Below are 27,511 nucleotides of genomic sequence, written 5' to 3'. Positions count from 1 at the left end.
AGAAGGCTCGGCCCTAATTGGCACTTGGCTGTCCTACCAAGGCCCAGAAATTCGAACCTAGGGGCTGAACCCCACCGCAGACCAACCAGGAAGAGGTGACGTATGAAGTCCCGCCCCCCCTGCTCCTTTGGGCGAATCCCTGGCTTGGAAGGCGGGGGTTAATAAGGAGGCTGTCTAATGGGAAGACGGCGCGGGGAGCACCCGCCTGGTTACTGGCCGCGTAAAGTAAACAGAGGGCAGGGCTGGGCGGGCCGGCGCCGGGGTGGCCCCCAGGAGGGGGCGGAGTGTGCGCGGCGGGCGGCGGCGGCCGGGGAGGCCCGGGAGGCCGCGGCGCGGTCACTGCGAGCCGAGCCGAGCCGCGCCGATCGCCCTCCGGCCCCGGCTCCCGCGAGCGATCCCGGCCGGCGGCGCGGCCCGGCGGGCCCGGCGGCGCCGCAGCCCATGGAGCTCGAGAACATCGTAGCGAACACGGTGCTACTCAAGGCCCGGGAAGGTGAGGCGGCCGAGAAGACGGCCGGGTGCGGGGAATACGGACGCGCGGCCTCCGAGTTCGGCTGGGCGCCCCAGTCTCCAGATCTCGTAGGGCAGCGCGCTCCGCGCCCTGCACCCCGCGCAGAGGCGAGCCCTTCCGGCCGGTCGTCCTCCGCACCTGCCCCGGGGTGCCGCGGCCCAGGAAGGGGCGGGGGTCAGGCCACCGCCCTCGCGGCGCGGGCGGGGGGCGGGGTGCGGTGAGGGAAAGAGAGAGGAAGGAAGAGGGATGGGTGGGACCTGGGTCCTTGGAGAGCCTCTCTGAGGCCTGTCCCAGGTGATAGGTGAGAAGATGTCCCAAGAAAGGGTAGCCTACCCCACGTGTCTCAGGCCCAGACCCTAGCGCCCAGCCTGGATCCCCACAAAGTTGGTGCAGGATAAAGGTTGGAGAATGAATGAGCGGAGCCACTACGGTACCACAGCCCACCTGGTTTGGGGGTAACTGCTGGTCACATAGGTTGCTTTGTGCCTCAGGACACTTGGGGACAGAGGCGAATGGTTCATGATTTTTGTCCTCAGGAAGCCCACGGTTTAGTGGGCTAAATGGGCACAGAAGTAAGTGCGAGCTGTGTTTTGAAGGCAGAGAGCATGTGGGGCTGGCAGGACTTAGTGCAAGGCCTGGCAGAGGGAGCAAGTCTGGTGAGTGTGTACCGAGCTTCTCAGGACTTCTGCCCCAAATGTTAGGAGACACCTGCTCTCTGAAGGTCCTGGGGGACACAGGACCAGACCTGGTCCTCACTGCCTTCTGGTCAGTCTGGCCCTAACCTGCCATGGTCCACCTCAGTAATATAATCACGGAACACTCATTCTGTGCCCTGTCCCGTCTAGGGTGCTGGGAACCAGCAGTGAACAAGACCCTTCTGTTTTGAACTCTAGGGCAGGGAGGTCATGACATGGTCATTTTCCACCCTTTGCTGGGCTTCCAGACTGAGTCGTCTGCTTCACTTTTCTGCTCCATTTTACAGGTGGGAAACAGGCTCAGACTAGGGACTAGCCCCCAAGTCATACAGTGAGACTGTGGTTGACCCAGGCCTAGGACACAGGATGTCCCCAATATAGTCTGAAGGCAGCCCAGAGGAGCCCTCAGATGGCACAGCATCTGGTACCCTCTGCCTGCCTAGTGTGTGTTGCCCCCTGGGAGGTGCTGCCTGGAAGTAGGCATGGCAGGCTGGGTCCTTAGTGCCCAAAGCCTTCCTTATCTCCTGTCCCTTATCGAGTCTCAGGGCTAGGCCTTCCTCCTAGCCTCTGGGGGCATTTGCCGATTCTGTTCTGCCTCGTCATCTAGCCAGCTAGGGAGGAGGGGTGGGGAGAGCCTGGCCAGGCCTCCCTCCCTAGGGCTGTAGCCAGTTCGGGCCTTAGGCCTGCTGGGAGCACTGCCTTGACTGGCCAGAGAGTGTGACACCTCAGGACAGGCTTCTTCAGGCCATGGGTGAGGTGTCGTGGGGTATGGCCAGACCTGGAGTGCTGCCTTCCCTGAAGAGCCCATACCCAACCTGGTTCTGCCCCTCCCACCTGCATGGTTCTAGACAAGTCTCTTCTCTCTAAACTTTAGTAACCCTTTATGGGGAATGGTTGGGGATGGGACATGAAAACTAAAAGAAATCCGTGTTGTCACTGAGCCCTAAACCCTGGGCCATAGACTGGTTGCATTGGAATCCCTTCATCAGCTGGCTGAGAGCTTGGGGCCTGGCCTTTGCCACCTCCCCAAGGGGTCTGAGGCCCTGAGTGGTTTGGGAGCCCTGGGATGGCTGGCGTGGCATGTTTGGGGTGGGGAGGAAGCATGGGTTGTGTTCCTAGGGAGCTGGGTTTGAATTCTGCATCTGGCACCTCCAGGCTTGGTTATCTTGGACAAATTGATTCCTCATTTCAAGGCCTCCATTTTCTCATGAGGTTGTAACTAGTGTGGCAGCGTTGCTGAGGATGAAGTGGGGAGCACTGGTGGGGGGAAGAAGGGAGCAAGCCCTTTTTAGTCCTCCTTCCTTGCCCAGGCACCCAGAGGCCCAGGGAGGGGGCCAGCCTAGGCCAGGGAGGAGTCCCACTGACTCTTGGTGGCAGTTCCAGGACAGGATATTTGCATGTGACTCTTGTTGCTGCCTTGATGTGGCTGGGAGGAGGGGGAGGAGGAAGTAACTGGTGGGGGGAGGCCAGCGGATGGAGGGTTGGGTGAGGGACCTGTGGGGGTGGGGGAGGAGTTCCCCTTCTGGGGAGGCCTTGCCCAGGCTTGGGGGTGGGGGTCTGTTGCTCATTCACAGTGGAGCAATGACTGTGAGGTACGCTGTGTGCAGGCTGCTGCAGGGCTGCTAGTGGGTTTCCCAATGGGTGTCCTGCAACATTTCCTCCTCCAGGCGGCTTAGGTCACAGAATCCAGGGAGGTACCCAGCTCTGCCCCATCCCTGGAGGAGCCCTTTCCCCTGTGCCACCTGCCTTCAGTCAGGCCAGATGAAAATAAGGCTGGCTAAACCAAGGGGAAACTGAGGCCAGGCAGGGCAAAGTGGCTGCCTGAGCTTGACATGAGTTGTTGAAGCCGAGGCCCTCCTCTTGCCCCAGCCTTGCAGAGTACTAGACACAGACTGTCCCTGTCACCCTGACAACACCTCTGGAGGCAGCTTTGAATCCAAAGTACCTATGAGGGTATTGAGGTCCATAGAGGGCAAGTGATGGGCCTTAAAGTGTGAATTAGAGATTCAGACCTTTGACTGTGGAGTTCCAAGACTCGGGCCCTTCCATTTTCAACCTCCTGGCCCAGGGGCCACATCTGGCTAGCTCTCTATCAGGTTTAATTCATTTGGCTGCAGTGGGTTTTTACAAAAAATACAAACCAGTATTTCCCATAACAGTCCAGATTCCCAGATTCCCAGCTAGCCACACTGAGCCTGTATTCCTGCCTGGCAGCAACCCACGCATGCACGGTACAGTTCACCACACTCCCCACCATTCCCTATTGTCTCCCACCTGGCCCACATTTATTGTCCCATCTGGCTCTGTAGGCACCTGGGCTGCTACTCTGGTCTCAGCAGGGAGTCAGATGGGTAAAATGAGGCAGGTATCAGAGCCACGGAAACCCTTGTGTACTGAAGTGGGCACCCTGAATGCCAGCCCTCTTGCCACCACGTTGTTCGAGTCTCTGATAGTTCTGGTACAGGGCCAGGTAATAGGGGCCTGAAGCCTTCCCAGGGACCCAGGCTGCCCTGTGCCTCTGGCATGTCTCAGGCAAGTCCCACATGTTCTAGAGTCTCTTCCTTCTGTGCCTTGACTTACCTAGTTCCCACCACTATTATGTCCTCTACTTTCTTCTCCTGGGAACCTCTTACCTGGTAGGAAGCAGCTAAGGCTTCCTGGAAGCTCCCCCTTCCACACACACCACCCCCATCCCCTACTCCCAGTGGCCTGTCCCTGCTACCTTCTTGGCTCTTCAGCTCAGGAGCCCCCCGAGCAGGAAGGCCCAGGGGACCGTGTGTGTCCCAGAGTCCAGCAAAGGCATGCTGATGCATGTGGGATGAAGACCTGAGGTCCCTCCTAGAGTGGGCTGCCAGAAGGCCTCCAGATGCCCCGCGTGGGGAGGGAAGTGGGGTGGTGGTGGGACTGGAGACCCAGCGCCCGTTTGCTCCCACAGGTGGTGGTGGGAATCGCAAAGGCAAAAGCAAGAAATGGCGACAGATGCTGCAGTTTCCCCACATCAGCCAGTGTGAAGAGCTGCGGCTCAGCCTTGGTGAGGCCTGGGTGGAGACTCGGGGGTGCTGAGGGGAGCCTACCCTGAGACCTCAGCCTGAGGCAGGCAGGGTTGGGGGGTTCTGGGGAGCAGGAAGATTGAGGCTGCACCACCCAACCCAGTTTCAGTTCCTGGGCTTGAGATGGGTGGAGAACACGGTGCAAACAGGACAGCAGAGGAGGTTGGGTGGGTGGGTGGGGGGAGTAGGGCAGGGTCAGATTTGGGACAGTCTGAGAGAAGCCGAGGAAAGGGGGTCAGGCCTAGGGTTTGAGGGACAGAGGGCACAGCGGAGGCTGGAGCCAGCCCAGAGGGGGACTGTGTGAGGATCCCCAAGCCCATGTTTAGCACAGGCCACCTCAGAGGGGTATGAGTGGCAGGTGTTGGGGAGGGGGCAGCAAAACCTGGACCAGAAGAGCCAGGACCCCTGCTTATCTTGGCTGAGGCCCCAAGTCTGCACAGCACCCAAGGTTACCTAGGCCCCTCTGACAGCCCGCACGTGGGCAAGGAGTATACCATGGCTGCTTCCACGGCCTAGGAAGGAGGCCCAGCCTCGAATTTGCCGGAAGCCACAGCTTCCTCCTGCACTTTCGCCAGGCAGGCAGCAGGTTTGGGCCTAGCCTGGGCCTGGCCGGAACCTCACAAACCACACCCAAACCCAGCACTATGACGTCTGTAGGTGGTGTGAACCAGGAGATAGCAGGTGGAGGTGAGGGCCTAGCTCTGGGGCCATACTCCAGGCTGTGTGACCTTGAGGTAATGACTTGGCTTCTCTGGGCCTCAGAGTCCCAAGCTGTGATGGAAATAAGAGTAATGTTGGCATACGTGGGTGGCGCAGTTGGTTAAGTGTCTGCCTTTGGCTCAGGTCATGATCCCAGGGTCCTGGGATGGAGTCCCACATCCGGCTCTCTGCTCAGCAGGGAGTCTGCTGCTCCCTCTGCCTGCCACTCCCCCTGCTGTGCTCGCGCTCTCTGGCAAATAAATAAATACAATCTTTAAAAAAAAAAAAAAAAAGAAAGAAAAAGAGTAATGTCCACCTCAGTGTTGTGGTGAGGGTTCTAAAGAAGATAATGGCTTCCATACTACAGGGCTGGAAGCTGCTACTGGGGCTCAGGGCCTGGTGGTATGGACAGGAGGGCCCCACCGGCAGGCTCCAGGTCTGGGAACCCAGTAGCTCCTACCCCTGCTTGCAGAGCGTGACTACCATAGTCTGTGCGAGCGGCAGCCCATCGGGCGCCTGCTGTTCCGTGAGTTCTGCGCAACCAGGCCCGAGCTGACCCGCTGCATTGCCTTCCTGGATGGAGTGGTGAGTGCAGCCCAGGCCAGCCCCGAGGGTGGGCAGGGGCCCCTAGGCCAAGTGTGTTCCATCTTCCCACACCTGTTGTTCTGCCCAGACCCCAAGCTTCCCTGCCTCCCACCCTGCAGGCCGAGTATGAAGTGACCCCCGATGAGAAGCGGAAGGCCTGTGGGCGGCGACTAGTGCAGAATTTTCTGAGCCACACGGTGAGTGAGCCGTGATGGAGGGAGGACAGCAGTGGGCAGAGCTCAGTGATGGGGAGAGGAATGACTACAGCCTGGGCAGAGAGTGCTCTGGAGCTAGACTGGGTTCACCAGGCAGACCTCGGGCAGAGAGCCCAGGAGGGTGGGCCAGGCTGGGCAGTCTGCCAAGGGCTCTGCTTCACCCTGCCTCAAGGGTAGCATGGAACTGAGTCCAGCAACTGGGCAGACTGGCGCAGCACTCACCTACAGCAGGCCAAGGGAGCCCCCTGCACTGACCGCTTTATTGCCTGTCCCTAGGGTCCTGACCTCATCCCTGAGGTCCCCCGGCAGCTGGTGACTAATTGCTCCCAGCGGCTGGAGCAGGGGCCCTGCAAAGACCTCTTCCAGGAGCTCACCCGGTAAGCCTCTCCCTGCCCACAGGCCTGGAATTGTGTCCTGAGGAGGGGGCTTTTGTGGGCCTTGAAGGCTGTGAACAGCTCAGCAGCTAGGGAGGGAGCTCAGCCTCCCACCCTGGCTTTGCACATGCTGTGTGAGCTTGGACAGTTGCCTTCCCTCTCTGTGGTATCTTCAGCTTCTGCAGGGTGCATGCTTACCACCTCATCGGGTTAGCAATGCACATAACAGGGGTTCTGGCCCAACAAACTGAGAATCTGGGGGTTCAGAGGCTGACCCACGGGCTGGGCCCTCTCAACAGGCTGACCCATGAGTACCTGAGCATGGCTCCTTTTGCCGACTACCTCGACAGCATCTACTTCAACCGTTTCCTACAGTGGAAGTGGCTGGAAAGGTGAGTGCCTTGAAGCCTGGGCCTCAGTAGGCTAAGTTACTGGAACTCTCACAGGCCTTGGGCCCCTGCTTAGCCAGTGTTTGCTCTGAAATCCCTTGCCCACAGGCAGCCAGTGACCAAAAACACCTTCAGGCAGTACCGAGTCCTGGGCAAAGGCGGCTTTGGTGAGGTGAGTGGCCAGGCCAGAGCCCCTGATGGAGAGGGGTGGTGGGGTACAGTGGTATAGCACCCCTTCTCTGAACTCCTATAGCCCCAGAAAGGGCACAGCTGGTCCCTATTTGCCCATCTACCTTGGTTCCAGGTGTGTGCCTGCCAGGTGCGGGCAACGGGCAAGATGTACGCATGCAAGAAGCTGGAGAAGAAGCGGATCAAGAAGCGGAAAGGGGAGGCCATGGCACTGAATGAGAAGCAGATCCTGGAGAAAGTGAACAGTAGGTTTGTAGTAAGTACAGACAGGAGACCCCTCCCTTGCTCCTGGCCCTGCATTTGCCCTGCCCTCCCCACGCCCTGCTAGGTCTCCTGCCCTGCCCCATCCCCTCCAGGCACCACCTTACCGCCTTCTGAGATGCCTGGAAAGGGCGGGTTTGGGGTGTCGACACCAGGCCTGGGGAGCAGGCTGGGTCCCAAGGACTGGCACTGAGAAGGATTTTTTTGGGTGGTCGGTGCCAGCCTTTTCGCAGGGTGGCCTCTGGCCCCAGCTTGAGGGCTCCGGTCCCCTTGACCACAGGTGAGCTTAGCCTATGCCTACGAGACCAAGGATGCGCTGTGCCTGGTGCTGACGCTGATGAACGGAGGCGACCTCAAATTCCACATCTACCACATGGGCCAGGCTGGCTTTCCTGAGGCGCGGGCTGTCTTCTACGCTGCGGAGATCTGCTGTGGCCTGGAGGACCTGCACCGGGAGCGCATCGTGTATAGGTGATGGCCCTGGGCCTGCCCGCAGGGGGGTGCTGCAGTGGGGGCATGGGCGGAGGCTGCCAAGGCGCACAGGAGCCCGTTTGAGCCCTGCCACACTTGCCAATGCCCAGTGCACTTGACCGCCTCTGGGTCTGGCTTGCTCCCATGAATGCTGGTGTTGTCACCCCTCTCTATGTGACCCTGGGTTAGTTGGCACCCTGCTCCATATGCTCTTTACTTTTCTGGGAAGCAGAGACTATTAATTCCTGCCTTGCAGGTGGTTTTAGGGGCCAGATGAGATAATGCAGTAAAGTGCACAAAGCCCGGCGTTAGGCGCTTGTCAGTGGACAGCTCTGCCTGTCATTACGGGCAGTGATTTCATTTGAACCTCACAGTAGCCCCATGAAGGGACAGATGAGCAGCCCCATTGGACAGGAAAGGTAGAGTCAGCCACCAGAGTGGTGGGGGAGGGTGGGACTACATCATCACTGTGGAGAACAAGGCTCCGGGTGCTGTCCCCCCACGTGGGAGCTGCTCTCCACTTGCCTGGGGAATCCCAGGAAGGGTGTCCTGACTGGACAGATCCTGAGGCTGCTCCCTCAAGTTGGGGCTGCTGCGAGGGAGGGCAGGGCCTCCTCTCAGCGCAGCAATAAATGGCTCCCGCACCTTCCTGCACATTCCATCCCAGGAGACCAGTGAGCTAGGAGGTGGTGGTGTCAACATCTGACCCTGCCCTTCTCTCCCCACAGGGACCTGAAGCCGGAGAACATCCTACTGGATGACCACGGTGGGTGGGGGGGGCCTCAGAGGTGGGGTGCTGTGGAGTAGGGCAGGGTCTGGCTCACCTGCTTCATGCCCCACTCCCCGCCCCGCCCCGCTTCTCCACCCACATTCAGGTCATATCCGAATCTCTGACCTGGGGCTGGCGGTGCACGTGCCAGAGGGCCAGACCATCAAGGGTCGTGTGGGCACTGTGGGCTACATGGGTGAGTCTCCCTCTGCCCTTCCGCCTTGCCTCTGGGGTCCCCTTGCTGTCCTGGCTGGGCCCCATCACTTCTGTTTGGGAGTCTTCTGTGTCTCGGGAGTAGACAGAGCCGATGGCCCTCTTGTATAAATTAGGCCCGAGACTCAGCCAGGGGCCCCCCCACAATGCAGATACATGTTCATTCACCAGATACTGAGCTCCTGCTCTTGGCTGGGCTTGCCGGTGGCTACCAAGAAGAGTGAGAAGGGGCTGAATTTAGCGTCCCCATCCTGCCCTCTCCTGAACTGCCCAGGTCCTGAGAGGAAGTGCCCATCTGCAGTGCCAAGATAGGCCCCATATTCCCCTTGGAGACCATGAGACATGGCAGACAGAGCCCCAGTTGCCAGGCCCACCTCTTGTTTGTGACGTGTCCTCAGGCCACATATTGCTGCTCCCAGCCCCACTTGGCCCAACTGTAGAGCAGCCATACTGGCTCCCAGAGTGGCCTTGAGGATGCAGAGAGGCAGGAGGGGCAGGGATCCCCATGTGCCCCGCCCAGCAGGTTTAGGTATGCGGCAGGTGAGTCTCTTCTATACTAAATCCCAAGATTACAAACATAACCACACAGGCCTGATGTGGCCTACACTTGTGTTTAAATCAAAGTGTTTTTTTTAAAAACAACTGGAATGGGTTACCAACATATGATAGGCTGGACACCTTCATGTTAAAAACACAGATTTCTGACTTCTCTTGAAAAGTTGCCAAACCTGGCCTTCTGCAGGGCCACATTGACCCCTTTTGGTGGGGCAGGGGCCATCCCATGTTCTGACGTCCCTCCCAGGCGGTGCCTGCCGTCGGGCCCTCACTCCTCTTTACCCCATTGCCCAGCTCCAGAGGTGGTGAAGAACGAACGGTACACATTCAGCCCAGACTGGTGGGCGCTGGGCTGCCTCCTCTACGAGATGATTGCAGGCCAGTCCCCCTTCCAGCAGAGGAAAAAGAAAATCAAGCGAGAGGAGGTGGAGCGGTTAGTGAAGGAGGTGCCTGAGGAATACTCCGAGCGCTTTTCCCCACAGGCCCGCTCGCTCTGCTCCCAGGTATGGTGGCCATCAGGAGGCAGGCTGGCTAGGTGTGGGGACGGGGGTGGGGGGGTGGGGGGGACGCCACCTCTCTCGGGCCACCTTGACCACCCCTGCCCCGCTGTAGCTCCTGTGCAAGGACCCCGCTGAGCGCCTGGGGTGTCGTGGAGGTGGTGCCCGTGAAGTGAAGGAACACCCCCTCTTCAAGAAGCTGAACTTCAAGCGGCTAGGAGCTGGCATGCTGGAGCCACCCTTCAAGCCTGACGTTAGTGCTTTCCACTCCTGCTGAGGGCGGGCCGCACTGTGCTGGGGCAGGCGGTGGGGGGCTCGGGGTTCAGGGCTCTCGGAGGCGCGGTCAGGACACCTTGAGTTTAAGTGTCAGGAAACCCAACTCAAATGGCCTGGCCGGCAGGACAGAATTCAGTGGGCTCTCATAGGTGGAAAGCCTCCGGATTGATCTTGCTTTGGGCATGCCGGGACCTGGGGCTCCAGCAGTGTTGCCAGGGATTCCCTCTTCCTCCCCCACCCCGCCGGACTGGCCAGCATGTGGTCTTTACTCTCTGGGGGCTCTTCTAGGGTATGGCGGAGGTAGACCCAGCATTTCAGGTCCACGTCCTACCAGCTCAACCAGCCCAGGAGACACAGTGTACCTCTTGCCCAATAATTTCAAAAGAAGTCCTAAAAGGGGGTAAAAAGTCCTAAATCTAGTGCTTATGGCCACTGATTGTTCGGAAGCCCCTCAGCGGCCACACTGGATCACTTGCCCACCTGACCCACAGCCAGTGGGGGAGGTTGGGTTCCTGATGGAAAACCAACATGCCCATTGTCAGCAGGAGTCAGGGGCTGAATATCGGCGCCCACCACACCTCGTGGTGCTGATCTCACCCATTTACTGAGTATCTTGGGGGGTTAGGCATCCCATGGGCAGAGTCATTATATTGCAGGTGGCAGAAGCCCAGCTAAAGCTTGTGTCTGGCGTGGAGCTCATTCGTTCATTTGGCCAGAAGGTCATAGCTTTGAGCCCGCATCAGGGTTTCGTGCAGTGTTGCCAGGACTTGATCCCTCGGCTCTGCTTCATCCTGTGAATTGTCCTCCCACTGAGTTCAGGCTTCTGTGTGTGAAGTCACAGGGAATGTTGTGAGTGGCCAGGATGAAGTTATATGCTTGCCCTCCTCCCATGTGTAAGAGGACTGGGTCCTGGCATTGACGGGTCACTGGCAGGCCAGCCTGATGGCTGTCAGCCACACAGTGACTGTTTATTCATTCAGCAAATGTCTGAGTGCCCATAAGTGCCAGAGCTTGGAGATAAAGAGGTCAGCAGGACCCAGTCCTGCCTTCCTGTTGTAGAGAGGAGCGTGCGGAAGTAAGCACTAAGAGAAAAAGAATAACAGCTAATGTCAAAAGGATAAATGTGGCTAAGAGAGAGATAAGGAATGATGGGGGTGGGAGTATTTTTAGACAGGGTGGACCTGATGGTTAAGCAGAAGCCTAAAAATGTGAAGGAGAGAGCTGGGCCGAGTTTTGGGGTGAGAGCATTCCAGGGAGAAGGAGAGGCCTCGAGGGAAAGATCAGCGTGGAGGCCAGTGTGGCAGGAGTGAGCGTGGGCTGGAAGAGGCACAGGGTTTTATTCTAAGTGTGACAGGGACTGGGGGCGGTGGGCGGGGGTTGAGCAGGCCTGTGAGGGGTTGGGGCAGGGCTAGAGAGGGTGAGTACAAGTGGGAGGCCAGCTAGGAAGAATTGTGCCTTGTTGGCCTCACCAGCATCCTGGGGTGTGGGCCTTGCTGTGAGTGATTGAACTGAGAGCAGCCTGCCTTGGGGCCGACCCCACAATCAGGTTTCCCCCTGCTTCCGGTATACATCTTCTCATCTAACCTTGAAATCATCCCACCACCCTGAGTCTTCAAAGTTAGAAAATCAGTGCTCTGGACTTTAACTTTTTAGACAGAACAGAGAAGAAGCAAGTTTGATATTGATACTATTTTAATAGCTTTGTTGAGATTTAATGCACATACCCTATAATTCACTCGTTTAAAGCGTGTGACTGAATGGCTTTTGGCATATTCAGAGTTGTGCAACCATCACCATAATGATTTTAGAACATTCACATTACCCTTTTCCTCCCACCCAACAAAATGAGTGCCCATTTTCCTCTCCCTGTGGCCCTGGCAATCACTTGTCTACTTTCTGTCTCTGTATATTTGCCTGTACTGGACATTTCATGCAAATGGTGTTATACAATACATGGTCCTTTGTGACTGGCTTCTTTCACTTAGTGTAATGTTTTCAAGGTTCATCAGTATTATAGCCTGTACTTTGTTCCCCTTTTTTTTTTTTTTTAAGATTTATTTGAGAGAGAGAGCACATGAGTGGTGGGGAGGGAGGTGCAGAGGGAGAAGGAGAAGCAGACACCCCCTGAGCAGGAAGCCTAATGTGGGGCCCGATCCCAGCATCCTGGGATCGTGACCTGAGCTGAAGGCAGATGCTTAACTAACTGAGCCACCCAGGCCCCCCAACCCCCTGGCTTTTTAAAAAACTATTTATTTGAGAGAGCAAAGCAGGGGAATAGGCAAAGGGAGAGGGAGAAGCAGACTCCCCACCGAGCAGGGGTTCCCTACATGGGACTTGATCATGACCTGAGCTGAAAGCAGACACTTAACTGACTTAGCCACCCAGGTGCCCTACTTTCTTCCTTTTTAATTACCGAATAATACTCCTTTGTTTTAGTATGCTGCATTTTGTTTATCAGTGGATGGACATTGGAGTTGTTCCCACTTTGGGCTTATCGTGAATAATTCTTCTACTATGAACACTGGCATGCAAGTGCCGGTGGGGACATATGTTTTCATTTTTCTTGGATATATACCCAGGAGTGGAACTGCTGGCTAATATGGTAACGCTGCATTTAACCTTTTGGGGAAATGCCAGATTGTTTTCCAAAGCAGCTGTACCATTTTACATGATGATGTGTTGTTGTTTTTAAAGAATTTATTTATTTATTTGACAGACAGAGATCATTTCATTGGCAGAGAGGCAGGCAGAGGGGTGGGGGAAGCAGGCTCCCTGCCGAGCAGAGAGCCTGATGTGGGGCTCAATCCCAGGACCAGAGCCGAAGGCAGGGGCTTAACCCACTGAGCTACCCAGGCGCCCCTTTGACGATGTTGTTTTAATTGACATCCTTAATAGTAGAATTTAGAAAACAACGCAAGGATAAAAAAGACACTGGCCTTCTGGAGTGAGGTGGGCTCCCAGGAGGGGCCCTGAGGGTGTGGGGAGTTGGGAGGACTATTCTAATCCTCCTCAAGTTGGGAAGCTTGAGGGGATAGGGCAGTCCGTTGGAACATCCTGGGACAGAGGACCCGTCAGTGCCAGGCCCTGCATGGGGATGCTTAGCTCAGGCAGCTAAGATCCTGCCTGCACTCTACCCCCAGATGGCCATGTGTGGGTAGAGGGGGTACCTGTCACTGATTCCCTAAGGCACTGCAGGGCTGCTTGGCTGCAGCCAGTCAGCTCCCATTGACAGGGAGAGGCATGGCCTTTATGAAGCCTCACCAGTCAGAAGCAATGAGGGTTAATAACCCCCAGTTTGCAGAGTGGAAAAGACCTCAACGAGAAGGGACTGCCGTGCTTAGTAAGTGCATGGGACACCTAGATTCTGACTCCCAAATCCGAGAGCTGCAAGGGTTAGGGCACAGCCAGGCCAAGGCTCGGGTGACTTTCAGGGCTGAGTTGCCCGTGTGCATGTAGGTGGGCAAGCATACGCGTGTGCCTGCCTGTGAGTCTCTTGCTTCCGTCTGACCGCTGTTTTGGTCCCCACCAGCCCCAGGCCATTTACTGCAAAGATGTTCTGGACATCGAACAGTTTTCCACAGTGAAGGGTGTGGAGCTGGAGCCCACTGACCAGGACTTCTATCAGAAGTTTGCCACGGGCAGTGTGCCCATCCCCTGGCAGAATGAGGTAAGGAGCTGCCTAGCTGGTGGGCTGGGCTCCAGAGCAGAAGCCTGGAGCCGGCTCTCACCGCTGCCTGTGCTTGGGCAGATGGTGGAGACTGAGTGCTTCCAGGAGCTGAATGTCTTTGGGCTCGATGGCTCGGTTCCCCCAGACCTGGACTGGAAGGGTCAGCCCCCTGCGCCCCCCAAGAAGGGACTGCTGCAGAGACTCTTCAGCAGTCAGGTAAGCCCCAGTGGCATCCCGGCCCTGCCCCTCGCCTAGCTCCAGGGGACGGTGGGCGGGAGGCAGAGCTGGTGCCCGCACGTGCTGGGAGTGGGCCTCTTCCAACCACGCCACGTGTGCCCAGGGTCTCTGGCCTCGTTCCCGCCTGTCCCCTACCCCTGGCTGGGCTCACGGCCTCTTTTCTCTTTCCAGAGGTGAGCAGTGTGGGCTCCCCGTGGGTTGGCCTTGCTGCCGGGCCTCGGGGAGCCACGGGCAGCCCTTCCATGGCAGAGGCAAGATGTGGGCGAAAGAAGTCTGGTGCCCGCTCCCCCCCTTACCCCAACTACTTCGTTCCCTGCACCCTGGCTCCTTCAAGCTGCTGGCCTTGCTTAGCCATCTGTCTCCCCATGCTCTGCCTCCAACATCTCTGGGGGAGAGGGTGTGGACAGGGCCTTGCTCTGGCAGAGCCCGAGATCTGCCCGGACCCTCTTACTTCAGTCTGCTGTCAGTATCCTCTGCGCTGATGTCCACACATGTCTGGCCTGAGCTGCTGCTCCAGGCCCCTCGCAGGGAGCCCCCAGCCCAGAGCATGGCTCCAAGCAGCTCCTGGCAGGGCCGGCCTGGGTAGTAGCACTGGTGGCTAATGGCACTCGCTCTGCCTCTCTCCCTCCGTGTCTTCCCCATCCCTCCAGGATTGCTGTGGGAACTGCAGCGACAGTGAGGAAGAGCTCCCCACCCGCCTCGAGCTCCCCACCCGCCTCTAGCCCCCAGCCTGAGGCCCCCACCGGTGGTTGGCGGTAGCAGCTACTCCGAGCGCTGTTTACAGTTTTGCACAGTGGTCTTCCCCATTGCCCACGCGAGTTGTGGCCTGGGGAACACAGCCGGAGCTGTCCCCAGTGTCCTTTGCCCCTCAGCCCCTGGTCTGGCTGGGTTCGGGCAAGGCCTGGGCTGTCCCTGGGACAAAGGTGCGTCCCTTCAGCTCTTGTCTGTGGAGCTTGGGGCTTTCTGTATTTATGTATTTGTACGAATGTATATAGCAACCAGAGCGTTCTTAAGACCCACCCTGGAGCTGGCAGAGGGGCCACTGCCAAACTCAAGGCTCCTTGGGCCCAGCTTGGACAGGCCGAGACTGGGCCACACAAGGCCCTTGAGCCCCCAGCACTGTGCTCGCCACCGCCGACCTCCGAGTGAGACTCATGACTGCCTCTGCCGCCCTGGGCTCAGGCCACCACCTCTGGGGTCCATTGTTGTCCCTTCTCAGCACTTGTCAAAGCTGGATCTGGGGCCTCTGTATCCCCTAGGCCTGTGCCAAAGTGTGACCAGAGATTGGGCTGACCCTGGGACCCATCAGTCCACTGCCCAGGCTGCCCCAGATGGGTCTGCCTCTGCCTTCCAGCTCCCAGGGTGCCTCGTCCCTCATGCTGGGCCCTGTACTAAAGACACCTCTTGCAGAAACACCCCAGCCCAGGCCGTGGGAAGGGGGGAGGAGGTTGTCCCTGCCCAACTCTCAAACATTCCAGACTCCCCTCTTAAAAAAAGACACATGTGCCCAGCAATAATCCATCCCTCCCTGTGTGTGCCTGTGGGGTGTGTATGTGAGTGTGTGCGTGTATGTGAAGGGGGTTGGCCAAGGTGTGTGTGTGCCTGCACCCCAGGCCCCGGTTCTGGTCCTTCCCAGATGGTAATGGCCATCCTGGTCCCAGTGTTAGGGTAGCATGGGATTATAAGGCCCTGGTTTTTCCGTATTTAAAGCCAATTTTTATTACTCATTTTGTCCAATGTAAGCTGCCACGTGTCTCTGAGTGAATACAGTCGAGCACAAACCTGGCCAGCCGCCCTGCCTGCCTCTTTCTTGCTCCTGGTGTTCCAGGGGTCTTCCTGCTTCCCTCGCCCTGCTGGAAGTGGGAAGGGATCGGAGGTGGGCCTGGGGGGGCTACCCTTCCAACATGCCCTGGACCCCCGCCCCTAAAGCTGATCTAAGACTAGCCTCTCCAGGCAGCCAGGCCTCAGTGGCCTTTGGGCTCACCAGTGAGTTTCTCAGCTTCCTAAATGGAAGGAGGGAAGAAGGGAAGAAGCCTTGGGTCCCCACTAGGGTGAGAGTTGGGCTCTACCTGGACTGGGGAGGCCATGGGAGCCATGGCCAGGGTGGTCTGGTGACCAGCTGTGGGCTTGGAGTAGCCTGGGGAGAAAGGTGGAAGCTGCTGTTAGAAACATCTGCCATTGCTGTCCTACCCGGACACCTGTTGTATGTGCAGCCCAGGACCAGTGAACTAGAGCCATCCTTCAGCCCTGGAAGCAGGAAATGTGGCGGGCAGAGGTGAGACAGTAGCGATGCTGGGAGTTAGGCTGTGGCAAGTGTAGGTGGGGACCAGCCATGAGGGCATTAGGCAGGGTTCTCTGAAAAGTTGAGCCAGGTCTTAAAGGAGACTTACTCACCTGGGGACAGAGGAGTTGGGGAACATTCCATAGCATTCCACCTATGCAGGGAAGGAGAGGACAGTCTTGACAAGTCTGCCCCAGACTTCATAGATCTGTTGCCATATTATAGTCTCCCAGTGCTCCCAGCCCTCTAAGGATGCTTTGTAACCACAGTAACAAGTTTGTTCCTTGCCTGTGGGCTGGGACCAGTGCCACAGGTTCACATGCAATCAGAAAGTTCTGGGTTCAAGTCAGCCAGGCCACTTTTCAAGCTGGCTTTGCATAGGCCCTTCCCTTGTCTAGAAAAATGGGTGTGATACCCATCCCCTCTCAGGGCAGCTGTGAAATGAGAATTTGTGAAAGCAGCCTGTCACCTTTTGCTCCTGGGTCACTGACAGGACTGTTGCCAATTAGGGGAGTGGGTGCTGGATGCCAGGCTGACAGCCATCTCAAGGGCATCCAGAAGGTTTTAAGCACTGACTTAGTGGAAGGGGCCTCTCTGGTGGTGGTCCACTTCTTGATGGTCTGTGGAGCATGTGCTGCTGCTTCTGTTAACTTGAGGGAAACTGGAGAGGGCCATGCCCAATGTCTTCCAGCTGGTCAGCCATTGTTGCACAGTGGCAAGGAAGCCAGCCGAAGATGAAGTTGGATCCTACTCATGATGTGTGAAGTTGGGGCCTGAGGTGCATTTGCCCGTCTATTTTGGTGGGAGGGCAGTTAGGTTATCAGTTGGCTGAAGCCCAGCCCTGAGCAGGTGTATAAGGGCGAGTGGGTACCAGTTGGACCAGTAGGTCCCTGCACTATGCAGATGGGTCAAGACCTCCCTCCAAGCTCCCCCCTTGGGCTAGAGAGGCATCCAGGGAACTTGTTGGCTACAGTTCAACTCACCTTAAAGCTCTTGGCACAGTGAGCCCAGCTCTTTGGTGGGAGCTGGGGACCCAGATGGAGACAAGGGCCCCACCAGTTTGGAGCTCAGCCTTTTAGGGAGACGGAAATGGGAACAGTTTAAGATCCAGAGTGATCGGCACTGTGGCAGAGATGGTTCTAGAGCTGGCAGGGGCTGGGGGTCAACGCCAAGCAGGGAGGCCTCTTGGAACAAAAGTCTCAGAATTGGTGCCCTCCAGGACACAGAACCAGATGTACCTGGTTGGAGGAGCCATATGGATGGTCTAGGACCTCCAGTGGCTTAGGATGGCTTGAGGTAGAGTGGGTGGTTATGGGTGGGTAAAGGAAGCAACTGGAGCCAAAGTCCGTGAGTGCCATGCAGGGCTCTGAAAGCCATGTTGAGGATGTGGGGCCTCATCTAGAAGACAGGGGCAGCCCTAGAGGATTTCAGCTGGTTGTGTTGGGAAGTCTGCCTAGGATGTACAAAAAGTACCCCATATTTACTTTGGGAAACCTCCTGTCTTAGTCCGTGTGGTTTCAATGGGGCTGGGTTTGCACCCCCTGCATACATAGACAGTGCATGTGAGCCAGGTGAGGATGTTAGAGATCTTTGGTTGCAAGTGACAGAATGGTCCTCCAACTAACAGAGTGTTAAAAGGATATGGGGGAACATGAAGAACCAGGACTGGGGCACCCTAGGGTCTTAGTTACAGACCCCATTCTCATCAGGATACGATCCCCAGAAGCAAGATGCAACAGCCATGTCTATGTCTGCATTGTTGAGCTGGACTGCAAACCCAAGGAGTCCAAAAGGCCCAGCAGGAAATCTCACTGTGCACTCAGGGAGAAGTACCCTTGGGTTCAAAGGCCCAGCCTGATGACACCCATGGCATGCAGTCAGTCCCCCTGATGAAATAGGGTGCTTATACCCAACGAAAAGGAAATGGGTACTGGGTGGCTGAACATATATCCCCTCGCCTAGGCATGACCAATTGGATTCGTTCACCAGTGGACACTAAGCCAAAAAGAGTTTTTTGGAGGGCTTGCTAGAACTATTGGGAAATAATTGGGGTTCTGGGGTTGGGTGGCAGGATATACACCAAGAGCCGTGGGGTCATTCTTGCCACCACCTGGGAATTTTCAAGAATGATGCAAACAGAAGAATGCAGAGTGGAGAGAACAGTCACATGTCTGATACCATGGTGGGACACCTGGAACCAATTGTAATCACGGCTAAAATTTGCATCTGGACTTTTTCAGTTAGATGAGTTAGATGAGTCGAACACCTCTGGGCTCAAACCTATTTGTTTTGCCGTTCTGTCACTTGCAAATCAAAGTGTCCTAGCTGATACGATGGTGGAGGGAGTTTTTGGAAGATCACCGTAAGTGTGACAGAGAAGTTGGACCGGAAACAACCCAATTAAGAGAGACTGATGAACCTCCAGGTTTAGACTCCCCGCTAAACAGTGGGGCCCTTACTAGGCTTCACTGCTATTCCTTGGGGATGAGTAGGGTCCATGAAGACCAGGGCTGTGTTCTTCCTGTGCCACTTTTTAGTAGACGTGTGGTGATGTATGTTCACCGGGGACACACTGGGAGGGGCTGTGAGTTGGGAGGGGACCGTGTATTGGTAAGCTGGAACGACACTGGGGGGCCTGCCTGCTCCAACCCTTGCCCAGCGCATGTGTGCAGTGCCTCTCCGGATGTGGCTGGGGCGTGGACGTGTGTGTATTTTCCGGGTTGAAGTGTGTGTGTGTGTGTGTGTGTGTGTGTGTGTGTGTGTGTGTGTGAGGGTCCTTGACCTCGACTGTTTGGCTTGAGCATCCTGTGTGCTCAGCCAACTGTGTACACCCCGTCTGCCTGCGTGCGCCCCGTTCTGGACAGCCTGTTGCCAGGAGCTGTGCGGCGTGGCGCGTGCTTTCCCTGTGCAGGGGGAGCCCGGCGCCCCGCGTGCGAGTCTCCACGCGGCAGGTGGGTGCCAGGTCCTCCGCCTCCGGCTCCCAGGACAGCCTTCTCGGCGGCGAGTGGCTGGGGGTGGGGGCCCTCTGTCGGCTGCCGCGCGCGCGCGCACGCCGGGCTGGTACGCGCCGTGTACGCGCCCGTGCGCGCGCCCCACGGCTCCAGCCCAGCGCTCGCAGCCGCCTTCGTGCCACAGCCAGCTCCCCGGTGCCGCCGCCGCCTCCCCCACGGCCGGGGGCTCTGTCCGCGGGGCCCGCGCCACTTGCCCCGAGCCAGGAGGACAAGCTCGAGGAGGATGCCTGGGCCCGTGAGTACCGCGGCGGCGGCAGGCCGGGCGGGCCCGGAGTGCGGGAGGAAGATGATCCCGGGCTGAGCCCCTCCCCGCGGGCAGCTCCGCGCTCTGGCCCTGGGTCGCCGCCCCGGACCCCCGCCCTGGCCAGCCCCTCCCCCAGCCCACTCCGGAGGTAGGGAGGGAGGGAGGGAGAGAGAGGGAGGGCGCCAGTGAGCGAGGAGCCAAAGCCGGGCGCGAGCCGCCACCGGTTCGCTTGGAAACGGTTGCCACAGCAACGGGGTTGCGCTCCCCGGCAACGCGGCTGCGGGGCGGCGACGCCCCCTCCCACCCCTCCCCCACCCCAAACGGGTCCGCAGCCTAGGGGCGCAGGGGAAGAGGGGGTGCGGGGACTACCCTGGAGCGGTGGGGGTAACTTCGCCAGTCTGGGTGTGCCTGCCTCCACAGTTCGTGGAAGATGGGGGTGGGGGGTGAGCGGCCCCGTGGGCACGAGCTGGCTCCCACGTGGCTGCAGTCGTCGCAGCAGGGCTCCTGGGGTGGCTGCAAACGTGGGGGCGGCCCAGCCCCTGGGCCTGCCTCGGGAGGAGGAGGCTTGGAGGCTGGGTCCGGCGTCTGCGCTCCAGCACCCCCACCACCTCTACCACCTCTCGCCTGCGAAATAGCCAGACCCGAGTTGGGTGCCACAGAGGCGATGTTCCTTACCCGGGGAGAAGAAAGAAGCTCACATCCTCCTCCTCATGGCCAGGGCATATGTCAGACCGCGGCTAAGGCCGATTGTGGGTTTCTGCTCTGTGTTCCAAGCCACCATTCTCCTGGGAGTGGTGGGAGCAGAGTGGGCAGGAGCAGAGGAAAGGACATTGCTGACCCAGGGAAGATGAAGCTCAGGCCAATGGGAGCGCCCCGGCCCATTGTCTGGATCACAAGTGTCTCTTTCTTGTCTGAGCACAAAGCCCAGACTGTACTGGGTGGCATGCAGGTTGGCCGGCAGGCAGGCCAGTGCCACATGGAGATGCTCTGTCCTCCAGGGGAGCTCCTCTGGGAGGAGAATGGCCGCTGAGTCAGAGGAAATGACCTCTGGCTCCTCTCCCAACCTCCCCCAGCCGGCAGTGGCAGAGTGCTGGGGAGAGAAATGGTCCTCCTGCCAGCTTTCCCAGACCTGACTCAGCAGACGCACGCCTCCAATTGTAGACCTTGCACTCAACATCCCAGTGACCATAACCATCCTTGGGTTTCCTCTTCCATCCAGGAAAGTGTCTTGGGCACCAGAGATGACCATCATTCCAGGCATTTAAGGCCTTGGCATAAGATGCCCTTAGATGGGTGGTGCCCTGAGTCAGTCCTGAGTCTCCCTCCAGCAGGCAGGAATGCTTTGGGGATTATTCACTGGCTCCTTCCCGGTCTGTGTGAGACTTGTGTTGAGTGTTCTGCATCCATTATCCCTTAATCCTTTCAACGGTTGTACAAGGTAAGTTTATTATCCCCATTTTAGAGATGTAGCCTCGAGGCTGAGGCTCGGAGAGGTAGAGTGATTTGCCCAAGGTCACACAATCAGTAAGTCGTGGAGCTAAGTTTTCAGAGAAGGTTTTCTGCTGGCACAGCTGCTCTCTGCCTGCCACACACCATCTCTTGTGACCCAGGCAGAAAAGGACTGAAGGGCCTTCTAGAGGAACAGCCTTAACTTTCTTTCATATTCTTCCACTGAGGAAATTACCATGTCTTTCCAGCCTTAGCACATCTTTCCTTCTTCCAGCAGAATCAGCTAGATTTTTGCTCACCCAGATGCTCTATGGGACTGTGATGCTGCTGGGCTGGCTCCCTTCCTCCATTTTCTCTCTGGGTGAACCTGAGCAGGGAGGGCTACTTCAGTTACCTGGGAAACCCCCAAGGCCCTAGTTCTTGGTTTTGGGTCTCTGTGGCCTAATCAGCTTGCAACCTTGGCTGTGGTCGAATTCAGCAATGATGGGTCTGTGTAGTGCTAGCTGCTGTGGGTGCTCACTCTAGTTCAGGGACTGGAAACCCAAATGCATCTAGGGCCCAGGAAGCAATGGAACCAGGTGGGCCAGGGAGCTACTCAGCTACAGTCTATGTCACTCTGTGAGAATGTGGACTTGGAATGACCAGATAATTTTCAAGATGAACCAAAAATCCAGACTTTTATGTAAAATCTCCTGGGTTTTAAATTTGGCAACTGATCAGAATATTGATTGTGGACCCAAAAAACATGCCCATGATAAGTGTCCAGCCTGAGAGTCACCAGGTGGTGACCTCTGGTCTGTGGAAAGGCAATGGCAGTTTTTACTGGGCCCTTCCCAGGCATGTGTAGATTAGCACCATGGGCTGGTTTCCATATTTGAGCCTCTTGAGGCTGCAAAGTGCTGGCATTTGGTTTGTCACGTGCAGCTGTGTACACCAGTCTTAAAGGATTTTCACTTCCTTCAGCAGTTTTGCTCCTCCCTTGGCAATGCTAGGCTGATCGCATCATCCCTGTCTTATAGGCAAAGAAACTTCAGCTCAGGAGTGGGATGGGGCCACACAGCCTGATCAAGGCAGAAGCAGGATTTGAGCCCTAGGCTGTCCCTTCAGTGCCCTGCATGTTACATATGCTGCCTCTCAGAAGAGGGCGTCCTCATCTCCCCCAGCCCCTGAGGTGTGGCTAACTCCCTTGGAAGGACTGATGTGGGTATAGTAGACAGTGAGCCACATAGGGCCTCTCTGCCTACAAGCTCTCTGTGATCCCAGTCTCTGTTGTCCTGTTTGCAGTTTCCAACCTCTGGGTTCCAGGCCCAGTGCCAGGGTGGGGTCACAGAGGTGTTACCTATAGGCAAGGGTGCCAAGCCAGTACCTTGGCTGAGCTGGAATGAGGCTCTGGTCAGCTCTATGCCTGGCTGACTGTGGCAGCAGTCCTCTCTCTCTGGCCTCAGTTCACGTGTCGTGGTGTGGGAGGAGTGTAAAATTGTCACCAGGCCCTGCCTGAAATGCCCTTCCTGCCCGGACAGGGGGCTTTGCAGTCACCTGGGTGTCACAACCACCTGCCTGTGTGGGCCTGAACTGGCCCCACTTCCTTTTCTGGAGAATTGGGATGGCAGCAGCCACCTCCTGGGTGTCCCTGAGATCACGAATGTGAAGAGGCCAGCAGTGGGCCTAGCGTGTGCTGGGCATGCAGGACAGGTTAGCAGTAACTTTTCCCATCCCATCCTCACTCTGTGCCCCACATTTGCCCTCCCTCTGCTGTCCCCTAGTCTGAGTCCCTGTCCCTTCACTTGACCAGCAGCTCTGGCCATATATCTGGGGAACATTATGACCCAGAGCCCTGCTGTCTGGGATTCCCTCCGTCCACTCCAGAGCCCCTGACATAGGCTTCCAATTTCTTCTTGTTCACATGGATACAGGGATCCTCATCTCATTTGTAAACTGGCTTGCGAGGGCCAAGGGCTGGATGATGGCATCTCTCTCTCAGTGACTTTCTGGTAAACAGCTGACCTTTCCCAGGAGTGAGTGGGTTGCAGACCCAGCTCCTGAGGTGCTCCCTGTCCTACGGCTAAAAGACCAAACAGGGAACTGGGCACTGGGCATCATCTAGTCACCCCAGCAAGTGGTATTGGAGCGGCTACATGCCAGATGACAAGACAGACGCCACCTCTGGAGTTACACACAGGCAGCTAGAGCACACTGCCCTATCCCTGGGCTTCTCATCTGACCCGGGGAGTGAGGTGGCCTGGAGCTGACTTGTCCAGCAAAGTTACAGTGGGGCCATGAAGGTGAGAAGTGTGGGGGCAAGAGCTTTAAGGCTGTGTCTCAGGCCCCTTGGGGGGGCAGAAAGCAGGACTCTGAGCAGCTAGGATGGGAATATGGGCTGGTTGCAGAGGGAAGGGCACTGAGAGGTGAGGCTGCAGATGCCTTGGCAGGAACTCCTCCCAGAAGCCATGATCTAGGTCAGTTCTTAAAGTGTGCTCTCTGGACCACAACATTAGTATCTGCTGGGAATTTGTTAGAAATGCAAACTCTCAGGTCCAACCCTGACCTACTGAACCAAACACTGGGAGCAGAGCCCAGCACTCTGTTTTAACGAGCCCTCCCTATGGCTCTCATGCCCATTCAAGGTTGAGAGGCACCCACCTCAACTGTCTTAAAGAGCTGGGCTGCCTCCTGAAGTGGTGGGGAGTTGCCAGAGGGCTCAGGCAGGAGAGGGCCTGGGGGAAATGGGCGACATGGAAAGTGGGTAGGCTGGGCAGGGACACAGCATGGAAGTAGAGAGAGCAGTGGCAAGCATGGCAACAGGGCCCAGGTGAGAGATGATGGTGGCTTGGCCAAAGCAGTGGCTGGGGGACCAAAGGAAGTAGACAGACAAAGGCACAGTGCACTGAGTGTAAAAGGAACAGGATTTACTTTTTTTTTTTTTTAAGATTTTTTATTTTAGAGAGAGAGGGAACATGACCAGGGGGAGGGGTAGAGGGAAAGAGGGACTCTCAAGCAGACTCTGCACTGAGCGCAGAGTCTGATGCAGGGCTCAGTCTCAGACCCTGAGATATGACGTGACCCAAAATCGACAGTTAGATGCCTAACTGACTGAGCTGCCCAGGTGCTCTGCAAAAGACCAGGATTTAGTGGATGGAGTGGATGGTGGGCTGTTTACTGAGATAAAGGATTTAACAGATCTTTGGGGTCTAAGACTGGAGTGGTGGGGTTCTTCATGCAGAGGAACAAGGTGGTAGGTGCCCCCAGCAATGTGTCAGGCCCCAGAATAAGAAATCTCTGTGACCTTGGGTACCACTGAGTCCCTGGGAGCCAAGTGCTCTCATCTGTCAAATGGAATGCTAACTAGTTTGAGGATGCCTGAGAATGATTTGTGATGTCCGGCCTTCAGGCAGAGTGCCATAAGGACATACACATCTCTGTATCCCCAGCTCAGAAGCCACCATCATTCACATTCATGTTGTTGGGCATCTCCAAATTCTTGGCATGAACTAGGCCAGTTTTCACCATGGTCACTGACAAGGAGACTAGCAACACAGGGCTTAAGACAATCATCCTCTAGTATCTCATTTTTGTCCTCCTGCTATACTCCCAGTGAGTGTGTGGCCTAAGAAAACCATAAAGAGGGGCGCCTGGGTGGCTCAGTCATTAAACGTCTGCCTTGGGCTTAGGTCATGATCCCAGGGTCCTGTGATGGAGCCCTGTGTTGGGCTCCCAGCTCAGCGGGAAGCCTGCTTCTCCCTCTTGCTCTGCCCCTGCTTGTGCTCCCTCTCTTGCTGTCTCTCTCTCTCTATCAAATAAATAAAATCTTTTAAAAAAGGAAAAAAAAACATACAAAGCAATACGCTCACAAATTCTACAAATAAATCAAGATGGAATCCTAAAAAATATTCAAATAACCTGCAAGGTAAGGAAAGAGAATGAAGAGACCAATCATAACATGGCAGGCTTAAGGATGAGTCCATCAGAAGGCACCACCCCTAGCACACAGTTGGAGCTGGACAAGTGCAGCATTGGCTCTGGACAGTCTGGAGGGGATGGGGAAGTTGTGGCTGTGAGTAAGAGGCTTCAGGTGGGGTCTGCGCAGAAGGGCTCCCTAGACAGGCAGGAGCATGCCCAGAAGCATGGAGGAAGCTTAGAGAAGCCTGGCCTGTCAGGAGGAGCCTCTGGAAAGGTCCAAATGACTCTCTTGATGTTTATGTATTGAGCATAAACTGTGGATTAGATGAGATGTACTGAGCAACTCCTGTGGGCTAGACAAAGACAGGTGGGAGGCCTCAGGCAGGATTCATGCCCTCTGGGCCTGCCAGAGCACCATAGAGTGAAGTAGCCCAGGAGAGAGTGTTTAGCATCAAACCCCTAACCACTCAAATTGGGTGTTGGTACCAGTGTGACATCAGAGAGTCTTCCTTTCTCCGACCTGCAGTGGCCTAATCTGTAAAGTATAGCAGTGGGTCCTGCCTCCTGGCTGATGAGCCACACTGGCACTTAGGGGGTTCTGGATGGGCCTGCAGCCATACACCCTAATGCTCTCACTACCTCAGGGTGGTCTGCCCTTTGTTCCCTGTTAACTTTGGAGCTGCCACCCTGTTTCTCCACCCTAAAGCCTTTTCCTACTCTTGAGCTGAGGGCTGGTGGCCAGAAGCACCAGGGTCTTGCTGGGAAGGAACAGGAAGGTGCGTTTTGCCTACAAGTTAGCCGGCTGGCCTAGTGTCTCCGTGGCTGCCAAATCTTCACATACCAAGTGCTCACATGCATTGGGCTCTTCATCTACACCCCAGTGGCCACATAAGGGAAGGTATCTTGACAGACTCTGGACTCAGACTCAGGCTAAATCCTAGCTCCTCCCCTTATTAGCTGTGGGACCTGGGCCCGGTTGTTTCTCTATAAGAGCCTATCTCCTCATCTGTCAAATGGGCCCCTGCTGAGCAGGTGGCATTACATATCACATGAGATTCTGAATGGAAAGTGTCTAGAACAAGGCCTGACATGCAGTAGACAGTTCTTGGCAGGTATTTCTATTTCTAATTCAGCTGAACTCCATCACCTCCAGCTCCTTAAGTACCTTTTCTGACCTGGAGCTGTTCCTGTTGTGCAGGCCAAAGGGCCCTCTAGTCATTGCCAGCTTCCTCAGAGCATTCCTGAAAATTCCTGTGGGCTCAGGAAAAGGAGAACAACAGATTTAATTAACTCCCAGTGACTGGCAGCATCGTGTTTTCATCCGGGCTGCGTCGCCATGGCAGCTTCATGGCAGGGTTGTGGAGGGGGCGGGTGGAGCTATTGTTCTTGTCATTGTCTGTTCTGGAACACAGGCCCAGGAGAAATGGACTGGCACGGGGACCAAGTGGCACATGGCACAAGGCAGCCACAGAATCAGACAGGAGCCATCTGGGGAGAAGTGTGGGGTGGCCCCTGGCCTGGCTCCCCCCACAGCCTGTTACCAGAACAGTCTGAGCTAGCTTGATGTGGAGATCCCTGCTTAGGGCTCAGGCCCACCATGGCCCCCAAAGCTAAATGTGTGTGTGTGTGTGTGTGTGTGTGTTGGACATGCTGACGAAGGGAGGGGGGTCCATGGGGCTCTTGGAAGAGGCCCACAGAGTAGCTCAAGCAGCAGTACTCTTCCACCCCTGGTTAGGGTTTTGTGGCCAGGCTCGGATTAAAATTAAGGCACTGCCATCTGCCATTTACACACTTAATTGCTTCCCCCCTCCCTCATATGTAAAATATGAATAACTATAGTTACCCCAAAGGGTTGTATGTGAAAGCCCTGGATAGTTAGAAGGCATTCAAGAAGGGCACACTTCTGTTCTGCAGGGGTGGTGAACAGTCGCCTGCCACCCGTCACTCCGCAGTCAGGGTTCCCTCCTACGTACCTCTTAGGATGCAAGGTTCCCCTCTAAACCCTGGCTGTGGAGAGGAGGAGGCAGAACTAGACGTGCCCATCTGGAGTGATGAGAGACCAGGTGATACAGTAAGCAAATGAACTACTTTTCCTACCCTCTGCAGAAACGGAAAGGGATTGAGGGGAAGCGATAGGAAGCACAGGAGATAGGAGGGTAGGTCCAAGTGGGGCTGCGAATTGGTAGGAGGGTGGGGAAACGGAGCTGGGAGCTGGGATGTGACAGGCGGAGGCGCCTAGAGGAAAGGAAAAGAAGGAACGGCCCACGCCTGGCGGTGCAGACGAAAGCAGGCCTTTGACACGCAGTAATATCAGGAACGACCCCGCGTGAGCCCCCTTTACGAGAGCGGCGACAGCCAGGAGCCCGCAGTGCGAGCCTGGATGTTCCATGCTCTGGGTGGCCAAGGGTAGGAGTGGGTACAAGGCCTAGAGTGCCAGGGGCTGCAAGGCGTATGCACTGGGCTGAAGCTGGGCGTCAGTGGCAGACTGTGGGGCTGTAGGAGGTGGGCCGCCCGCCAAGATGCCCCCTCTGCGCCCTGGGGGTCTATCCACGGGCCTCTGAAACCCTTTCCGAACTGTGGTACCCTCTGGAGTGGCGAACCTCGCGCGCCCACTGAGGCTGAGTCTGGCTTTCGCACGCCCTCTGCTGGTGCGCCTGGAGTCCCCTAGAGCGGCAGCGGCAGCAGTGGCCGAGTCTCAGATCCAGGAAAACCCTACCGGGGAAACCTCGATGTGTGACGTCATCCTCCTCGATGACGTCAGCGGCCCCCCGGGGAGTGCGGGGGTTCCCACAGAGGAGGCTTCCCCGGAACTGCGCAGGGCACGGGAGCGGGCAGGGAAGTCGTACGGGACTGCAGCGCGCTTTTACCGCGCCCTGTGTCTGTCCTACAGGTCCCGCGCGGCCCTGAGTGAGGCCCGCCCGCGCGCCCACCGGCGCCATGGGAAGGAGCGGGCGCCAATGCTACTGTCCCCCGCCG

At 56.8% G+C, this 27,511-nt stretch overlaps 1 protein-coding gene and 1 long non-coding RNA gene across 5 annotated transcripts; one reads left to right on the top strand and one right to left on the bottom strand.

Annotated features, from left to right (window-relative positions):
* The first annotated feature begins 284 nt into the window (after window positions 1-284).
* Window positions 285-27,511, top strand: GRK6 (G protein-coupled receptor kinase 6). Of its 4 annotated transcripts, none has more exons than XM_013056437.2 (16): window positions 285-493; window positions 4,142-4,237; window positions 5,428-5,540; window positions 5,660-5,737; window positions 6,032-6,132; window positions 6,429-6,521; window positions 6,627-6,690; window positions 6,823-6,963; window positions 7,249-7,439; window positions 8,168-8,205; window positions 8,315-8,404; window positions 9,271-9,479; window positions 9,589-9,726; window positions 13,279-13,416; window positions 13,498-13,632; window positions 27,426-27,511. In XM_013056437.2, the coding sequence occupies exons 1-16, from the start codon at window positions 442-444 to the stop codon at window positions 27,444-27,446; spliced, it is 1,698 nt and encodes a 565-aa protein (XP_012911891.2). In that variant the 5' UTR covers window positions 285-441; the 3' UTR covers window positions 27,447-27,511. The 4 variants fall into 4 exon arrangements, with proteins under 4 accessions (XP_012911891.2, XP_004737518.2, XP_012911927.2 ...); XM_004737461.2 differs by lacking the exon at window positions 27,426-27,511 and adding an exon at window positions 14,304-15,438; XM_013056473.2 differs by lacking the exon at window positions 27,426-27,511 and adding an exon at window positions 13,825-15,438.
* Window positions 15,385-21,362, bottom strand: LOC106005923. Its single transcript, XR_006605383.1, has 3 exons — window positions 19,865-21,362; window positions 16,048-16,088; window positions 15,385-15,506 (listed from the first exon to the last, which is right to left on the bottom strand). It is a non-coding gene; the product is annotated as an uncharacterized LOC106005923 (long non-coding RNA).

This window comes from Mustela putorius, unplaced genomic scaffold (genome assembly GCF_011764305.1).
Source record: "Mustela putorius furo isolate JIRA1106 unplaced genomic scaffold, ASM1176430v1.1 tig00000145_pilon_pilon_pilon, whole genome shotgun sequence".
NCBI classification, from domain to species: Eukaryota; Metazoa; Chordata; class Mammalia; order Carnivora; family Mustelidae; genus Mustela; species Mustela putorius.
This window is presented reverse-complemented; position numbering and strand designations above follow the sequence as displayed.